This window comes from Rattus norvegicus, chromosome 13 (genome assembly GCF_036323735.1).
Source record: "Rattus norvegicus strain BN/NHsdMcwi chromosome 13, GRCr8, whole genome shotgun sequence".
Taxonomy (NCBI): Eukaryota; Metazoa; Chordata; class Mammalia; order Rodentia; family Muridae; genus Rattus; species Rattus norvegicus.
The window spans coordinates 52,592,856-52,606,669 of NC_086031.1; the positions used below are offsets into that span (position 1 = coordinate 52,592,856).

Below are 13,814 nucleotides of genomic sequence, written 5' to 3' on the forward strand. Positions count from 1 at the left end.
AGTGAAGGGTACACAGAGAAAAAACGATGAGGAACTCCAAACTACACTTTAAATGACAACGATTTAATTTAGCGGAGAGGAGCACCCTCTGTAGCACTGCTGCTGGGGGGGGGGGTCAGTTGCAAGTGTAAATGCCGATTCTCCATCATAGCAATGGGATCTTCCAACTGTTTCTGCATGTTTTATCGAAAGGCTTCCCGAGAATATATTACGGCGCAAACCCAAGCGCGCTACCCACCTCCTTCACAGCACATTTCCAACAGTCAGCATAGAGGTTTGCATTCTGCACTGCCGGCAAACAGACAAATGTAATTCCTGATGACCAGAGGCCTGAGAGGGAGCTTCTGGAGCGCCTCTCCAACGTGTTTCCTAATGTGCCCCTCTGCTCCAGACCCACCCGGACTGCTGGCTGAGCTGAGGCTGGATGTTCCACCCCATCACGTCACAAACATCCTTTCTCCTCTCTTTCAAACAGGCAGAACTACGCTTTTAAGGGCTTAGGAGCATTTTCAGTGCATTTACATGCACTGCTCTGTTTTCAACATTTCAACTTAATGGAGACATAATTATTTCCTAAAATCTTTCCTTAAACTCCATAGCAGCTGTTTTTTTTTTTTTTTTTTTTTTGTGATGACTGTTGCCTGAAGAATGTTGTGGCTTTTTAAACATCTGTACAAAGAGAATCGTGGAGTGAGAAGACCAGCTATTAAAGCCATTGTGCAGACTGTGACATATGGAGGTACCCAAGGCAGCATGCTGCCCAACTCTACTTCTCTTTCAAGAATTTATGGTTATGGGTAAGATGAGAATGCATTCCGCAAGAGTAGATACTTACGCCATTTTGACCTCCTGACACGAGTAACAGTGGGCTAAGGGACGGACATTTTTGTTTTTAAATGAGAAGGCTTGGCTTCAGAAGAAAACCGCCAACAACTGCAAATGCTATCTGACCTTTCTTTAATCCACACTAACACTGTACCGTGACAATCTTTCAACTGCAAAGATGAAACACTTTCCTGACAGGAGCTGGCCTAGCTCTATGAGACGTGTTGTCCGTGGTACATACTTCATAAAAAGTAAATATGCTTTAAAACTACTCCGAACAAAGTGACTAGTTTCTTAGAAGGTCCACAACAAACTCAAGGAAGCCAATGACTTCCTGCTGTCAAGGTGCTGTCCCGGAAGCTGTAACTAATGTGGGGAACATTACTTTACAATGAGCTATAACAAAGAACATTTTCAATGGCTTAGCCAAAAACTTAGCACTTTAATCTCTGCAGACCTGGGCAAAGAGAAAACCTGGCATAAGGAAAGACCCTCCATTATACGGTCGGATGCTGGAGTCTATCTTTGCGCTTTTAATTAAGGAGGCAGCAGAGAACCAGTCAACAGCTGGAAATGTGTTTCATGCTTTGCCTCCAGCCATGCTCTCTTCTCTTATTTATCTGCTGTGTGTGTGCACACACACAGATCACAGTGCACATGTGGAAGTCAGAGGACAGCTTGAAGGAACTCATTCGCTCCTTCTGCCATGTTGAGTCTTGGGACTACCAGGCTTGGATGCAAGCACGCTTACCCACTGAGGTATGTGGCCTGGTCGCCTAGGCCTACCTGTATTCACTCCCTCAGCTACGAGAAGGGATGGTGCATAAAACGAGCTATCTCTGAGACATGGGTTACGCTTTCATTCAACAGCGCTTCTTTAAAAAAAAACACTTTTAAAAATCCATATGGAAAATTATAGGATAAAAACTTATACGGTGTTTTTTAGAACTGTTCTTCAGGTCAGCCAAATGAGAACGTTCCAAAAGAAAGAAGCCAATTCGGCCCAGAAATGTTGCTTCTTTTTTCTCAGAGTCAGAATAAACTGCAGAATACCTTGAATGGCCCTTGCTCAGAAAACTAAAAAGACAACTTAACCATAGTTTGAATCAAATACACAAACGAGAGACAAAGCATCGATCTCCATTTTTTCTTTGTACTTAGGAGTCAGCCAGAATTGCTGCTAGCAGACCAAATGGAGGAAAGTGATCAAATTTACTTTATTATTAGGAGTATAATCTGGTGTCAACATGGGCTGTCCAGGTCAGCGTTTCTTCTGTAAAAGACATTCAGAAAATACAAATCTGTCATCTGCGAGGCACTCTTGATGACACTTTTGACACCATGGAAGGCTCAGTGGATTTCACTGCTTCTGTCCTGGACCCTGCACTGTGTGTCCAGCATCCAGAGTCCGTATGCGTGTTATCTGACTGGCTTAACAAATGTTCAGGTGCGGCCTGTGGTTGTAGGTCTGAGAGACAGGACTAAACGGAGCAGCCCCTTAATGCCATGGGGCCATAGGAGAGTCCCGCAGGGCTTGTTCCAAGGAGCTGTCTAAGATGTTGTACTGCAGTCAGTAAAGAGGCCTGCCAGGTCCGGCAAGTTGCCAAAGATAGAAGGCTCACCCTGGCAGCTTGGAATTCAAGTCCATTTCCAGACAGTTACTTCATTAAACTGACGACTGTGAACCGTGACTGAAAATGTTTATACCTCCCCAAACCACAAAAGCAGAGGAAGCGGGCAGGAAAGGCTAGAGAGGCAGAGGGCTGCACGTGTAAATTGTACTATGATACGGTACTGTGGTTGTTTTAAATAAACACTTGCTATGGTGGCTGAGAGGTTAAATGTGCACAGCTTAAAACAGAGAATAGCTTCTTCCCGGAGCAATTACTTAAGTCGAAAAAGGACTGGAAGTTAAAAATAAACCAGCGGAGGTGGCCTCGAGAACTGGCTGAACATATGCTGTCTCTACACTCCACACCGCCCTGAACAACGTGAGGTGCACAGCAAAGATGGACTCATGGAGAGGAGCCAGGAAAGGTGTGGGGACAACAAGTGCGTGACCACAGGTGGCACCTGGCACCAGTCAGGAAACCTGTGTTAATGCCTTCTTCAGAGACACTAATTTTCTGAGCTGAAATTTGAGGCTGCATCGCACTTGGAAATAGTGTGGAGAACACGAATGGTAAAACTCAGGAGACTCCAGTGTGAAATTCTGGTATCTAGCCTGAATGGTAGGCGTGCGTTTACCCTGCCCGTAACATCACAGAACCAGAGGGTTGCCCATCTCCTTTCGAAAGACAAATAGGAGTTCAGACTGTCCTATGACACAACAGCAACGAGATTTCTCCCTGGGGGGGGGGGGGGTTCATGTATTTGTCTGGAACAGACACCAATATTGGTGTGGTCGAGTTAGATTTAAAAATCTATTTCATTTTAGGATAGAGAAGAAACCACATGTGCCAATGAAATTCACACATGTGCATGCGGAAAAACCTCTCCATCTTTCCCCTTCTCAAGCCATTGTGAAGGCATGCGCATCCCCATGCAAAGGTCAGGGCACCCTAGTCCTCTGCCCTCTCACTGCGGCAGGTCTCAGAGCACCCTGGATATGTACAACTGAGTACATTTTCGTAAGCAGCAAACAGCGACCTCAACTACATATACCAGAGCATGCAATGTGGTGAGATCTGTATCTTGGATTAATTTCCTTAATTGGGCTTTTCTCCTGTTGCTTTTTTCTTTTCTTATAGCCAAGAACATGAAAGGGTAAGTCCCTAGAAGCATATTTGGTGATGAGTGAGAAGGCCCCTGTGGACTGAATAAACTTTTGGGAATAACTTTTCACGTATCACAAACCTGCCTCACTGCCCCCCTCCCCCCAAAATAAACCCCAGAAAATAACCCACTCCATTTCTATAATAAAATGAAGACTATTAAACCGTTCTTCCACTAAAAGCCCTGTCTTTCACAATGGACTGATGGGCAGAATGCTGGTGCTGTGATCCTTCCAATGGGTGTTAGCTGCACTCGTTTGCATTATGCACTTTTGAGAACGTAAAATTACACATTACAATACAGATTACCGTAGATGACCCGAAAGAGGCACAAGAGAACAGGAGGAATTCCAAGTGTGAGGGAGGCTCCTATCATGGTGAAGGGAGAGATTCCATCTCTAGAAGGTGGGAATGGCCTTTAACCAACAGGCAGTAAAGAAAAAGAGACTACAGTTCTAACAGCATCAAAAAGCTGACTTCTGCCAGGAACTTAAGATGGTGACCTACAGCCTGCAGGAGCCTTGCAGGTGACGTAAAGGTAGCTCGCTGAGGTAAGCCTGGGCATGGGACCTACGGAATTGCAACATAGTACAGTTCTGTTGTTCTATCCCACTACGTTTGTGGTGGTTTGTGAGAGCAGCAACAGGAAATCCTACATTGTGAAGCGGAGTGAGAATTCAATTCCATGTGCCAAGGACACACTCTGCCAGCCCCACAGGAGACACTGAGGGCCACAGCAAATCATACAGGGCTTAAACATGAGTGGTCTGAGAGCTTACTGGGTTGTTCTGTGAGGGTTTCCTTGTTATGGTCTGGTTTGGTTTTGGTTTTGGTGGGGGTGGGGGTGGGGGTGGGAGGTGGGAGAGTAAGAGAGGCTAATATATTCACTATGGAAGAGTAACACTTGTTATCGGAAAAACTATGATTTTTGCCTAACTCAAGTGAGCTTGGCTATTCACTGACACGAATCTAAGTAATTATCCAGACTTTACAAGTTGGTGAACTGAAGGGAGGTAGAAAAACAGTTAACAGATCAAGTGATGGTTAGTCCAGACATTTTAAAGCTTCACAAGTAAAAAATGTTTATTTTAACTGTGTAGATTGCTCAAACACAGTGATTAGCAAAGGGATAACTGAAGATGCACCCATCCAGAGAGCCATCGCCAGGGTCAATGCTCGGGAACCACAGCAAACCTCGATGCTCAGAGTATCCTAGTTTAGAAGGATGAAAACTCCTTAAGGCCACACATGACTCCATTCACAACTATTCCCATTAAAAAAGTTCATTTTTGGTTGTCTGATGTAGCTACAGCGATGCCACAAAGATAAATACAGCACAAATATAAGACCGAAGGAGGCATTTTTCCTTATCTCTGCGTTATTCCTGGGCTCTGCTCTTTTGGAGACACGGAGTGCTGCCTTTCCAGTTCATTACTATGAGGCAGGAGACCTGTTCTGGATGACGAGATAGGAAAGAAAGCATGCTGTGTCATATTCAAGCAGAAGGCTTTAGTTAAAAAGCCAGTGAGTGATCTTCATGTTCTTCCTCATCATGCAACCCCCAGACCAAATGCTGGACTGAAGATAATATAGGATCGGGGCTGCCTGAAAGGCTGTTAATGTGTGCGAGTGTGTTGGGGGAGTGGGGTTGGGGAACGGTGGGGCAGTAGTACCTGGAAAACCAAGAGCAGGCTTTAAAGTACTCTGGGGTGACAAGTGATACAAAATGTTTTAACGCAAAAGTATGTCTTAATCTTCAAAATAAACTCATCCACACTAACACATTTAGTTCAACTCTCCCTTTTATAAAAAACCTGTCCAGAGCCCCAGCTCCCAGCTTTGTTTTAATTTCCTAATTCTGGAAGGGGCATGGGAAACCAGGAGTGAGAGAAAGCAAACTATGTTCCATTGTAGACTCATAGGCAATACCACAGGTTAGGTGATCCAGACCAAAGAGACAGCCAGAAAAACCATAAAATGTGCAAGAAAAAAGCACTATAATGGGGAATTAAATCTCTGTGAGGCTTAAGTCCAAACAAGGGAGCGATTGACCTATGCACCATCTTCTGAACAGCGCTATCCGGCCCTCTTGTGCTTTCCTCAGTACAAAAATGGACACACTCGAGAGTCTCTACAGACCATGGAGAAGACTACCCACCTGAAGCAGCACAAGGGGTAGTACCCAGGGCTAAGTTATGTTTGACCAACTGAACTGATCAGAGAGTGCATTCGTCAGGAGAATGTTTCCAAGAGGAAAAATGAGAATCAAGGTGCAAACCAGGTAAGCATAAACTCTAGAGGATCTGGACTTGTGGTTTATGAACTGCAGGCCAGGCAACTCATCAATGAGTTGTGAAATCCATGCACCAGTTTGCAATCAGCATTGTTTCAATTGAAATGAAACAGAAGGAGATCAGAGCACTCCGCCATTTGTAGTACAAAACATGGCTAACGTGCAACTTGTGCCTCAGCTTACTCCATTCCGGTCTCATGGGACCGCGCTTTGGCTGGGGGTTACCCTTAAGAAATCTGAAAGCCACTGACCTAGTCAATCAGAAAGCTGGATCAAGAGAGAGCTGTGTCTTCACCATAAATTTTTAAGGATGTGGAGAGATAGCAGCTTTCCCAACATCTGTTACATCTGTGAGGTTGACAAACAATATGAAAGAAAACCAGGCAGTCTTCACAGGGACGAGGATACTATTCTGCAAACCAGTCTCCCTACATACAGAGCCCTAGCCATGGCAATGGCAAAACACAAAATCAAAGTCCTTAAATTCACGTATGAAACAGAGGGGCACAGAAAGAAGACTGAACCCACATCGCAGATCACAGAAGACATCAACCATCTTCCTGATCCACAGATACTCAGGGAAAAAGGAAAATTCCTGGCACGCGGCAAAACTGAAGTCAGCTGAGTAGACAACTGCAGACATGCTTGACCTGAATGAAACCCAGGAAGGACACTCATGGGTGCTATCATCAACTCAGAGCATGCTGCTCTGTTCATTAAAATTCTGTAAAAACTTGCCTGGGCAGTACAGTAGGATTCACAACAATGTGAATGCCTCTTGAATCCGGCCCTGCCCCTCCCTCCCATGCTCCAGCAAACAGGAGCTCATCCGACCTCCTTCTGAGGCTAAGTAGTCACTGCTCCGGTTGTAAGACAGCAGCCTCTTTCTGATTTTTTGCCTGACTGGCCCGCCACCCCACTTCACACTTGTTCACTATTCTCCTCCTCCTTCTTGGCACAACAAATCATCTTACAACTTCCTCAGCTTTGGGTAAGTGTCACAAAGGCAAAGACTTGAATAATTCCTACAACCCACTATCATACAGCTAAACATCCAGGCCAAGAAAACCAGGGCGACAGTAAAAGGTTTCGGGAACACAACCAAACAGTCAATTCAAATTCAGGCCAGGAATGAAACCGAGGAGTTTCTAGCAACCCTCGCCCTCCATGTCGAAGCACAAGACATCCTCTGTAGTCTTGGTTCTGAATGCTCAAACCAGTAACATCCCTGTGGTCACCCCTGCCAACCCGAGTGCTGCTGTAGCCTTGGTTCTGGACCCTCGAATTGTAAATCTAGAACATGAGTGTTACGGAGCAACTTGGATGAAAGGGCTCCGGAGCTGTGAGCACACAAATCCAGTTCCATCTAGGATACTGTGGTGTTCCCCAGGCTCAGAGCAAAGCACAGTTAAGGAGGGAAAATAAGAGTCAACCATAAGAACAGGACATTAGAGACCAGTGAACTCTACAAGACCCTGAATGCTGGACCACGGGCAGGGAGGCATTCCTCTAACAGCAAAGAACCACGAACACTGAATAGAAGTGACATGGAAATGAACTGAAAGGAAAATCACTCCAGTGGGAATGGCTGAGATGATTAAGAAGAGGATAAGAAGCAAACGGGGCCATTTCCCCAGCGCAGAATTACAAAGTGGTTAGAGAGTCAGAGCGTGGGATGGGGAGTAGAGGAAGAGGATGCCTGTGGTTGGGCCAGGCAAGGCAATCAAGAGTGAGGCCCCAGGGTTTGGCTGTTGTTTTACAAGGGCTGGACAAGGGTTGGGACCCCCACATCAGATTCTGTATTTGTAATTGCTAACAACTCTATCCAAGGAATTATTAATATCGCTATTATGTTGCCATATTTTCAGGACGGGTTGTAAGGCTGATTAGAAACATGGTCTTCTCTGTGCGTGTGTCTGCTCCAGAAGGTGTGGGGGAAGCACAGAGCTCCCTGCACGCTGTGTAGTCACAGAGGTGAAGTTTATACAAGAGCTGCGGGACAAAGACGGGTGAAACAGCCACAGGCTACCCGAACTCTTTTAGACATTAAAAACTAAAAGATTCCAGGAGGATGTTCTGACCTCTCAATAAATGTATATAACTCAGGGGGAGTAGAAATGCTACGTGTATGGATATTCTTCCAAACTCTGAGAGCTTTGCATTTATAAACTAAATTTCTAGAAACAAAACAAAAAACGAATACCTTGACAAAGTGAAATGAAATTTGGCTCCGCCACAGACTTTACTGCAATACTCAGGTAATTTTCATCTTTCTCTTTTTCTTCCTGTTGATTCATGGATTATTTCTACGGAGTATGACGTAGAAGAGAATGACCTGAAGGTCCCTCGATAGCACAGGACGAGCTTGAGCCTCTGCTCTGCCTGCCTTCCCCTCCCATACCCCGGGACCACAGGCACGTATAGTGCCTGTATTATGCGGTGTTGAGAATAGAATCCAGGTCAGAGTGCATGCGGGACAAGCACGCTACCAATGAGCTAAAGCCTAGGCCTCCATTTTTAAAACACGAGTGTTCTTTCTGAATTGCATTAGCATCTTATTCACAGCTTCCCTAACATGTAGGCCTATTTTTAAGCACGCCACAGACTTTACTGTCACGAAAACCGAAAAGTGCATCACTATAAAATAAATACGTTGCTCTACCATATTTTTAGGAGCAAAATAAATTCATATAGGTGGCTATATAGATAATTACTCCTCAGGCTCAACAATTAAGGGGCCAGCAAATCTGCTTATAATAATAAACGTACATAACAACAGCAAAGTAATAATTCTCTAGGAGTAAAAAAATAGGGCCAACCTGCCATAAAGAACAGAGTGTGTCAGCACGTCTATTCTTGCTTTAGTATCTCTTTTCTATATAATATTTGGTAGCAGAGATGATCCTTGATTCTTTTGGTCCAATGCTCATTGACAAGCCGAAGTTCAAACTCTAACAAGTTACTCGTCGCACTTTATTTAGGAAACATGAATTGCACACCATCAGAATCATCGCCGTGCACAAACGATCCGCAAGGATAAAAGAATTTTCAAAAATTGGGATCCCTCTCCTCAGGAGGAAGAATAAAATTACCGAAGAAATTAGCTCATTATGGATTCACCATCAAAGAGCCTTGTTTTTCTCCCTCCCTCGCTGTAGTTTCGAAGTGTCTTGGGCTGACTGAAATCAGAGCTTTAGCGTGTGCAAACATAACACGACCCTAAAGGAATTGATTTGGTAAATCCTTACTGAATTCTTAAGTCTATTAAAATTCACTTTATTCTCCATATCAAATAATTTAGACTGACACATCACCCAAGTCGGAAGAGGAACTTACACTTGTAATCTCTAAGTAGAACTTATGCGAAAGGTAGCAAGCCTCAGCCTGAATCCACCTCAGAGTGTTCAGATTTGGATTTCAACTTAATTATTAGTTCGGTAAAGCTCAAACACTGCTCAAGATTTTCTGGAAAACAGCATTTAAACAAGACGCATGCGTGCACAGGCACATGCAATTACTGTGTGTGCGCACGCCATTGTAAACTGGTGTTTCCAGAGAGTTAATGACAGGGTGTTGTTAGGACAGAAATCAGACGAGCAGGCCAGAGTGGCGTTGTCTTTCGTATGAAGGGCCACAGCCTCTTCCTAGAAATTGTCTACCACACCTACGGTAAGAAATATAACTTTCCAAATAAAACTTTGTCAAAGCATTATGCAAATTTACTGGTTCCTTATGAAGTTTCCGTTTAAAATCTTATACCTGGAAAAGGCAGTGTATTTATGTGACCGTAAGTGTGAAGTGTGAAGGTAAACTATTCCAGGACATCAGTGTGGAACTGTATGTTCGCCATAACTCACGAAGTGAAATTCAGTATTTCCACCACACTGTCTGTCAAGCCAAAGTGTATTGTAGAAACAAAATATTAATAAATGATAGATTCAAAGGCACACAGAATCTCAGGGACAATGGCAGGAGCAAAAGCCTTTAAACATCCGTCTCCAGCCCGCCGATATTTGGACGCTTGTTTGGTTGTTTAGTTTAAATCACTGGCCTTCAATAGGTCACTGAAAAGCTCCTCATTTCACATCTAAAGACTGCTCTCGAAGAATTAATGACTTTCAAGGAAATTATGACAGCAAAGATAGACACAACTAAATTAAGGCCAATTTAATTTTGCTGCCTTATTTTAAAAATCACCACTTCCTGCACCTTATACACATGAGAAGAAAAGGGTGACTTGGAAAGTCTTGAAATATTCCGCTTTTAACATAATTTAAAAAGCATTTCTTCTGGGAATTTTTATTGTTTCTGATCCAAAAGGATTTTCTTCCCATCGCTAATACGATGCTGGTAGTTAGAGCAGTTCTATTTTAGGTACGGAGGACATCAAAGCAATGCTAACTCTAAAATGAATCATCTGATGGCATTTCTTCTATTCTATAAAAAGGCCATTTTTTTCTCCTCGTTCACTATGGACATCTTTAGGTTTTCTCCCTTATAGTTATCACAGTTACATGCCCACTGAATATGTAAACATGTATGAATTATTACCTCTGGCATCTAAAGATTACTCAGTGAAGACTTCTTCCAAAACACAGTTTTTCGTTGTTATCTCACGGTCATTACAAATAAGATAAAAGGAGCTCTCCATGGCAATGGTAAACGCCAGGCTTATCACCATTATTTAAGAAACCAGCACAAACAACAAGAACCCTCGGGCCTGCTGCTTGGGTCCAAATATGCAGAAGTAGCCGGGCATCGTGTAAAAGGTGACAGGGAACTGTGAGTACCTGGCAGGAGCGGCCGATTCCTTAAAGGACTTTACAAAGACCGCAATCCGCGCCCTATAGCTGGCGTACCTGTTTTAAACCGTGACCAACTCGATCACGAACATAGCTGACCGAAATGCTGGAATCGTGTCTCTTACCTAAAGAATGTGCAGCTGTGGTTTTGGAGCTGAAGAACCGACCAAGTCCAAGATCTCCAAGTTTGACTACCCCAGTGGCTGTAATGAACACATTAGCTGGTTTTATATCTGCGAATGAACGAAGAGAGCAGGTGAGGGATGCCGTAAGTTTGAGAAGCTGAAGGGAATATGAAACTTCCTTCTGTGGAAGGGTTCAAAAATGTCTTTTAAACATGGGAGTCTGAACCGGGAACCGCTCGCTGTTATTTTGAATCATTTTCACATACTTCCAACTTCCCAGTCCAATTAATAGTCCAAGGAATAGGAATGAAAACTTAAGACGCAAAATAAACTCGTGCCCCCCACTTTGTAACACTTTTAAATAATGTTCTACTGAAAAGTGACTGGTGTATTTATACACGTTATAAAATCATAGCTTAACAATATTATGCAATATATAAATCATTTCATGTTTAATATAATAAATATATTTATTGGATGACTTTATAGATCATAATTCCTTAAATAAATAGCTTCAGAATTCCTAACACCCCCAAATCAGTGGATCAGCCACTTAATGACTGACTGCACTATCCCTGCCCAACAACTGGACTGATCATGAAGAATCCATTTAGCACTGAGGCGGGACAAGCAAGCGGTCTGGGATGCCACAGCGTACCCGTCTGAAGGAGACACAACAAACCCTCCTCCTTATACACATGCACTGCTCTCTATAGCTTCACTTTCTTTACCCACAGAACCAGCTAGGCTCTTAGAAAAGTTGGGAAAAGCACAATTTCCATTATTTACAATCAAGTATGGCTTTACTTTAACACAGAGTCCTACTAAATTATAATTCAGACATAAATTATCAAAACCGGGTAACGCTGCGGATCGAACGGAAGCTATTTTAGCGTGCTCGATGGCGTGTATGATTCCAGATGATGATGCGGATTGCCAGTGCCTTTCTTACCTCTGTGCATGACTCTTCGAGAATGCATGTGGTCCAGTGCACTGCAGAGCTGAACGAAGTATTTCCAAACAGTCCTCTCAGGGATTAGCCTCTTTTGTTTCTTAAAGTGCTGTTTAAAATATTAAAAAAAAAAAAATTTAGTGATTCTGAGAATTCAGATTTCTTAAGAGTTGAATTCCAGCACTGAGAATCAGCAAGTCAGAAAAACATCAACTTTTATCTACCCGTTATTTTTTTTAAGTATATAATTGTCTATACTAAGACGACTCCAGAAATTTCACTTGACATACTAGCTTACGTTTCTTCTATTTATTCTTAAGCTATAGAACACTATTACTTTGCAATATCCAACTACTTTAAAAAAATCGATCTAAAATGACTTATCTCACATTTCATTTCAAGGAAGACTACGGTTTTTCAAAAATGACAAAGTAGACGCGTTAAAAGGCCACTCTCGCGGAGTATGTTGTGGCTCAGTCGATTAAGTCTAGTGAGCATGAAGCCCTGGTTCCACCCCAGCATCACCAAGCATGGCATTGCTTGTCTGTAATCCTAGCCCTTGTGAGACAGGAGCAGGTGAGTCTGAAGTGCAAACCCAGCACTTGGGAGGTGAATGCCAGAGGGTAAGCTCAGCCTCAGTCAGATCAGGAGTGTGTAGCATGCCTAGTGCACAAAACTTTGTCTTCAAAACCAGCCACAAAAAACTTGAGATGACAAACAAGCCAGCAAACGAAAGCCAGTTCTGTGTCAGGCAAATGTCTTCACTCTAGAATTCCATTAAGATGTTGAGCTGCGTCGGCGACTTGGAACACTACAACTTACAGACAACTAAGTAACGGTGTAAAGGTTTTCACGAGTGTATTCGCTGCACATCACAAGGCAACTCTGTCTAGGAAGTTACATTGTGGAGAGTCAGATTGTCTTGTCGCAGGGAAGCTGAAGCAAAGAGCTGAGAGTATCAACAGGCTCTAGGACGGAGGGGTCCAGAGACTGATGGGGAAATTGTTAAATACAACCGGAAGCCTAAGGGCTACAGAGCATCCTCCATTTTCCTCTTAAGTCTGTCAGGAGACAACAAAGGCAGCATCCCAAGAACCAAGCTCTGGCCCCACTCGATATTCTGAATACAAGAATCATTTTTAAAACAAAAGTGCAGTGGGTTTCTTATTGAATAGTACTTATAAATTACCAACATGAAGCTTTTTCTACAGAGCTTTCAAAAACGTCTTAGCTCTGTGGAGCATGTGTACTAACATGTCAAATTTTAAACCTGTTTTTACTGTATTCGAAAACTACATTTGGAAAAGTTCAGCCAATTAAATTTTTGGAACTGAACGCAAAGAAACTCCATTTGAGAAGGTGAAAAGCCAGTGCTTGTGCGTCACACCTGTGGCCAGCTGAGGGCCGGCTAAAAAGGCAAAAAGCTACACAGAAGACATTGCAGCCTTTTCCCCTTGGCAACAAACTATGTCCCCTTCCATTGAGCCCACTTGCTACAGGAAGAAAAAAAAGTCTTTAAAACAAACAAAAACAAAAAGGTAAGAATACTAGGCTAATATTTCCTACATAACACATGGTTAAAAACAATCATTTTTTTGCAATTTCATTAGCAATTAAATCTATTCTAAATGATCAGGCGATAATAAAAGTATACCCCCATCTTTCTAAATGTAGAAAATGCCCATCCTGGGTTTCAATAGGAAGGTTTTCTTTCATGGCAGACTGTCAGCATCAGTTTTCTCTGGACGGGGACAATAGTGAAAATTCAGTTCTTTCCACATAATTTTCCTTGAGACTTGGAATGCATCCAATAGAGCCTGTGTATGCACCCCCCATGCCACATTAACACATCAGAGGACCAACTGATGCCAACAGAAAAGATGGGCACCGGGTCCCTCCGTTCAAAAACACGCAGCATCATGTAGACATTACAACATGGAGGAAAAATTTAATGCTTTAGCAGAGCCTAAATTCATCATAACCATAATCAACTTAGCAGTTTTTATTATTTTAAATAATTTAAGCAACTAAGACTGTAACATA

At 43.0% G+C, this 13,814-nt stretch overlaps 1 protein-coding gene across 4 annotated transcripts in view; it reads right to left on the reverse strand.

Annotated features, from left to right (window-relative positions):
* Nek7 (NIMA-related kinase 7) overlaps window positions 1-13,814 on the reverse strand; it is a 127,140-nt gene that overhangs the window by 19,126 nt on the left and 94,200 nt on the right. For all 4 annotated transcript variants that reach the window (NM_001108346.3, XM_063272470.1, XM_063272469.1 and 1 more), the window contains 2 exons: window positions 11,772-11,880; window positions 10,820-10,927 (listed from right to left, as the gene is read on the reverse strand). In NM_001108346.3, coding sequence (NP_001101816.1) covers window positions 10,820-10,927; window positions 11,772-11,880 — 217 coding nt within the window. The remainder of the gene's footprint in view (window positions 1-10,819; window positions 10,928-11,771; window positions 11,881-13,814) is intronic.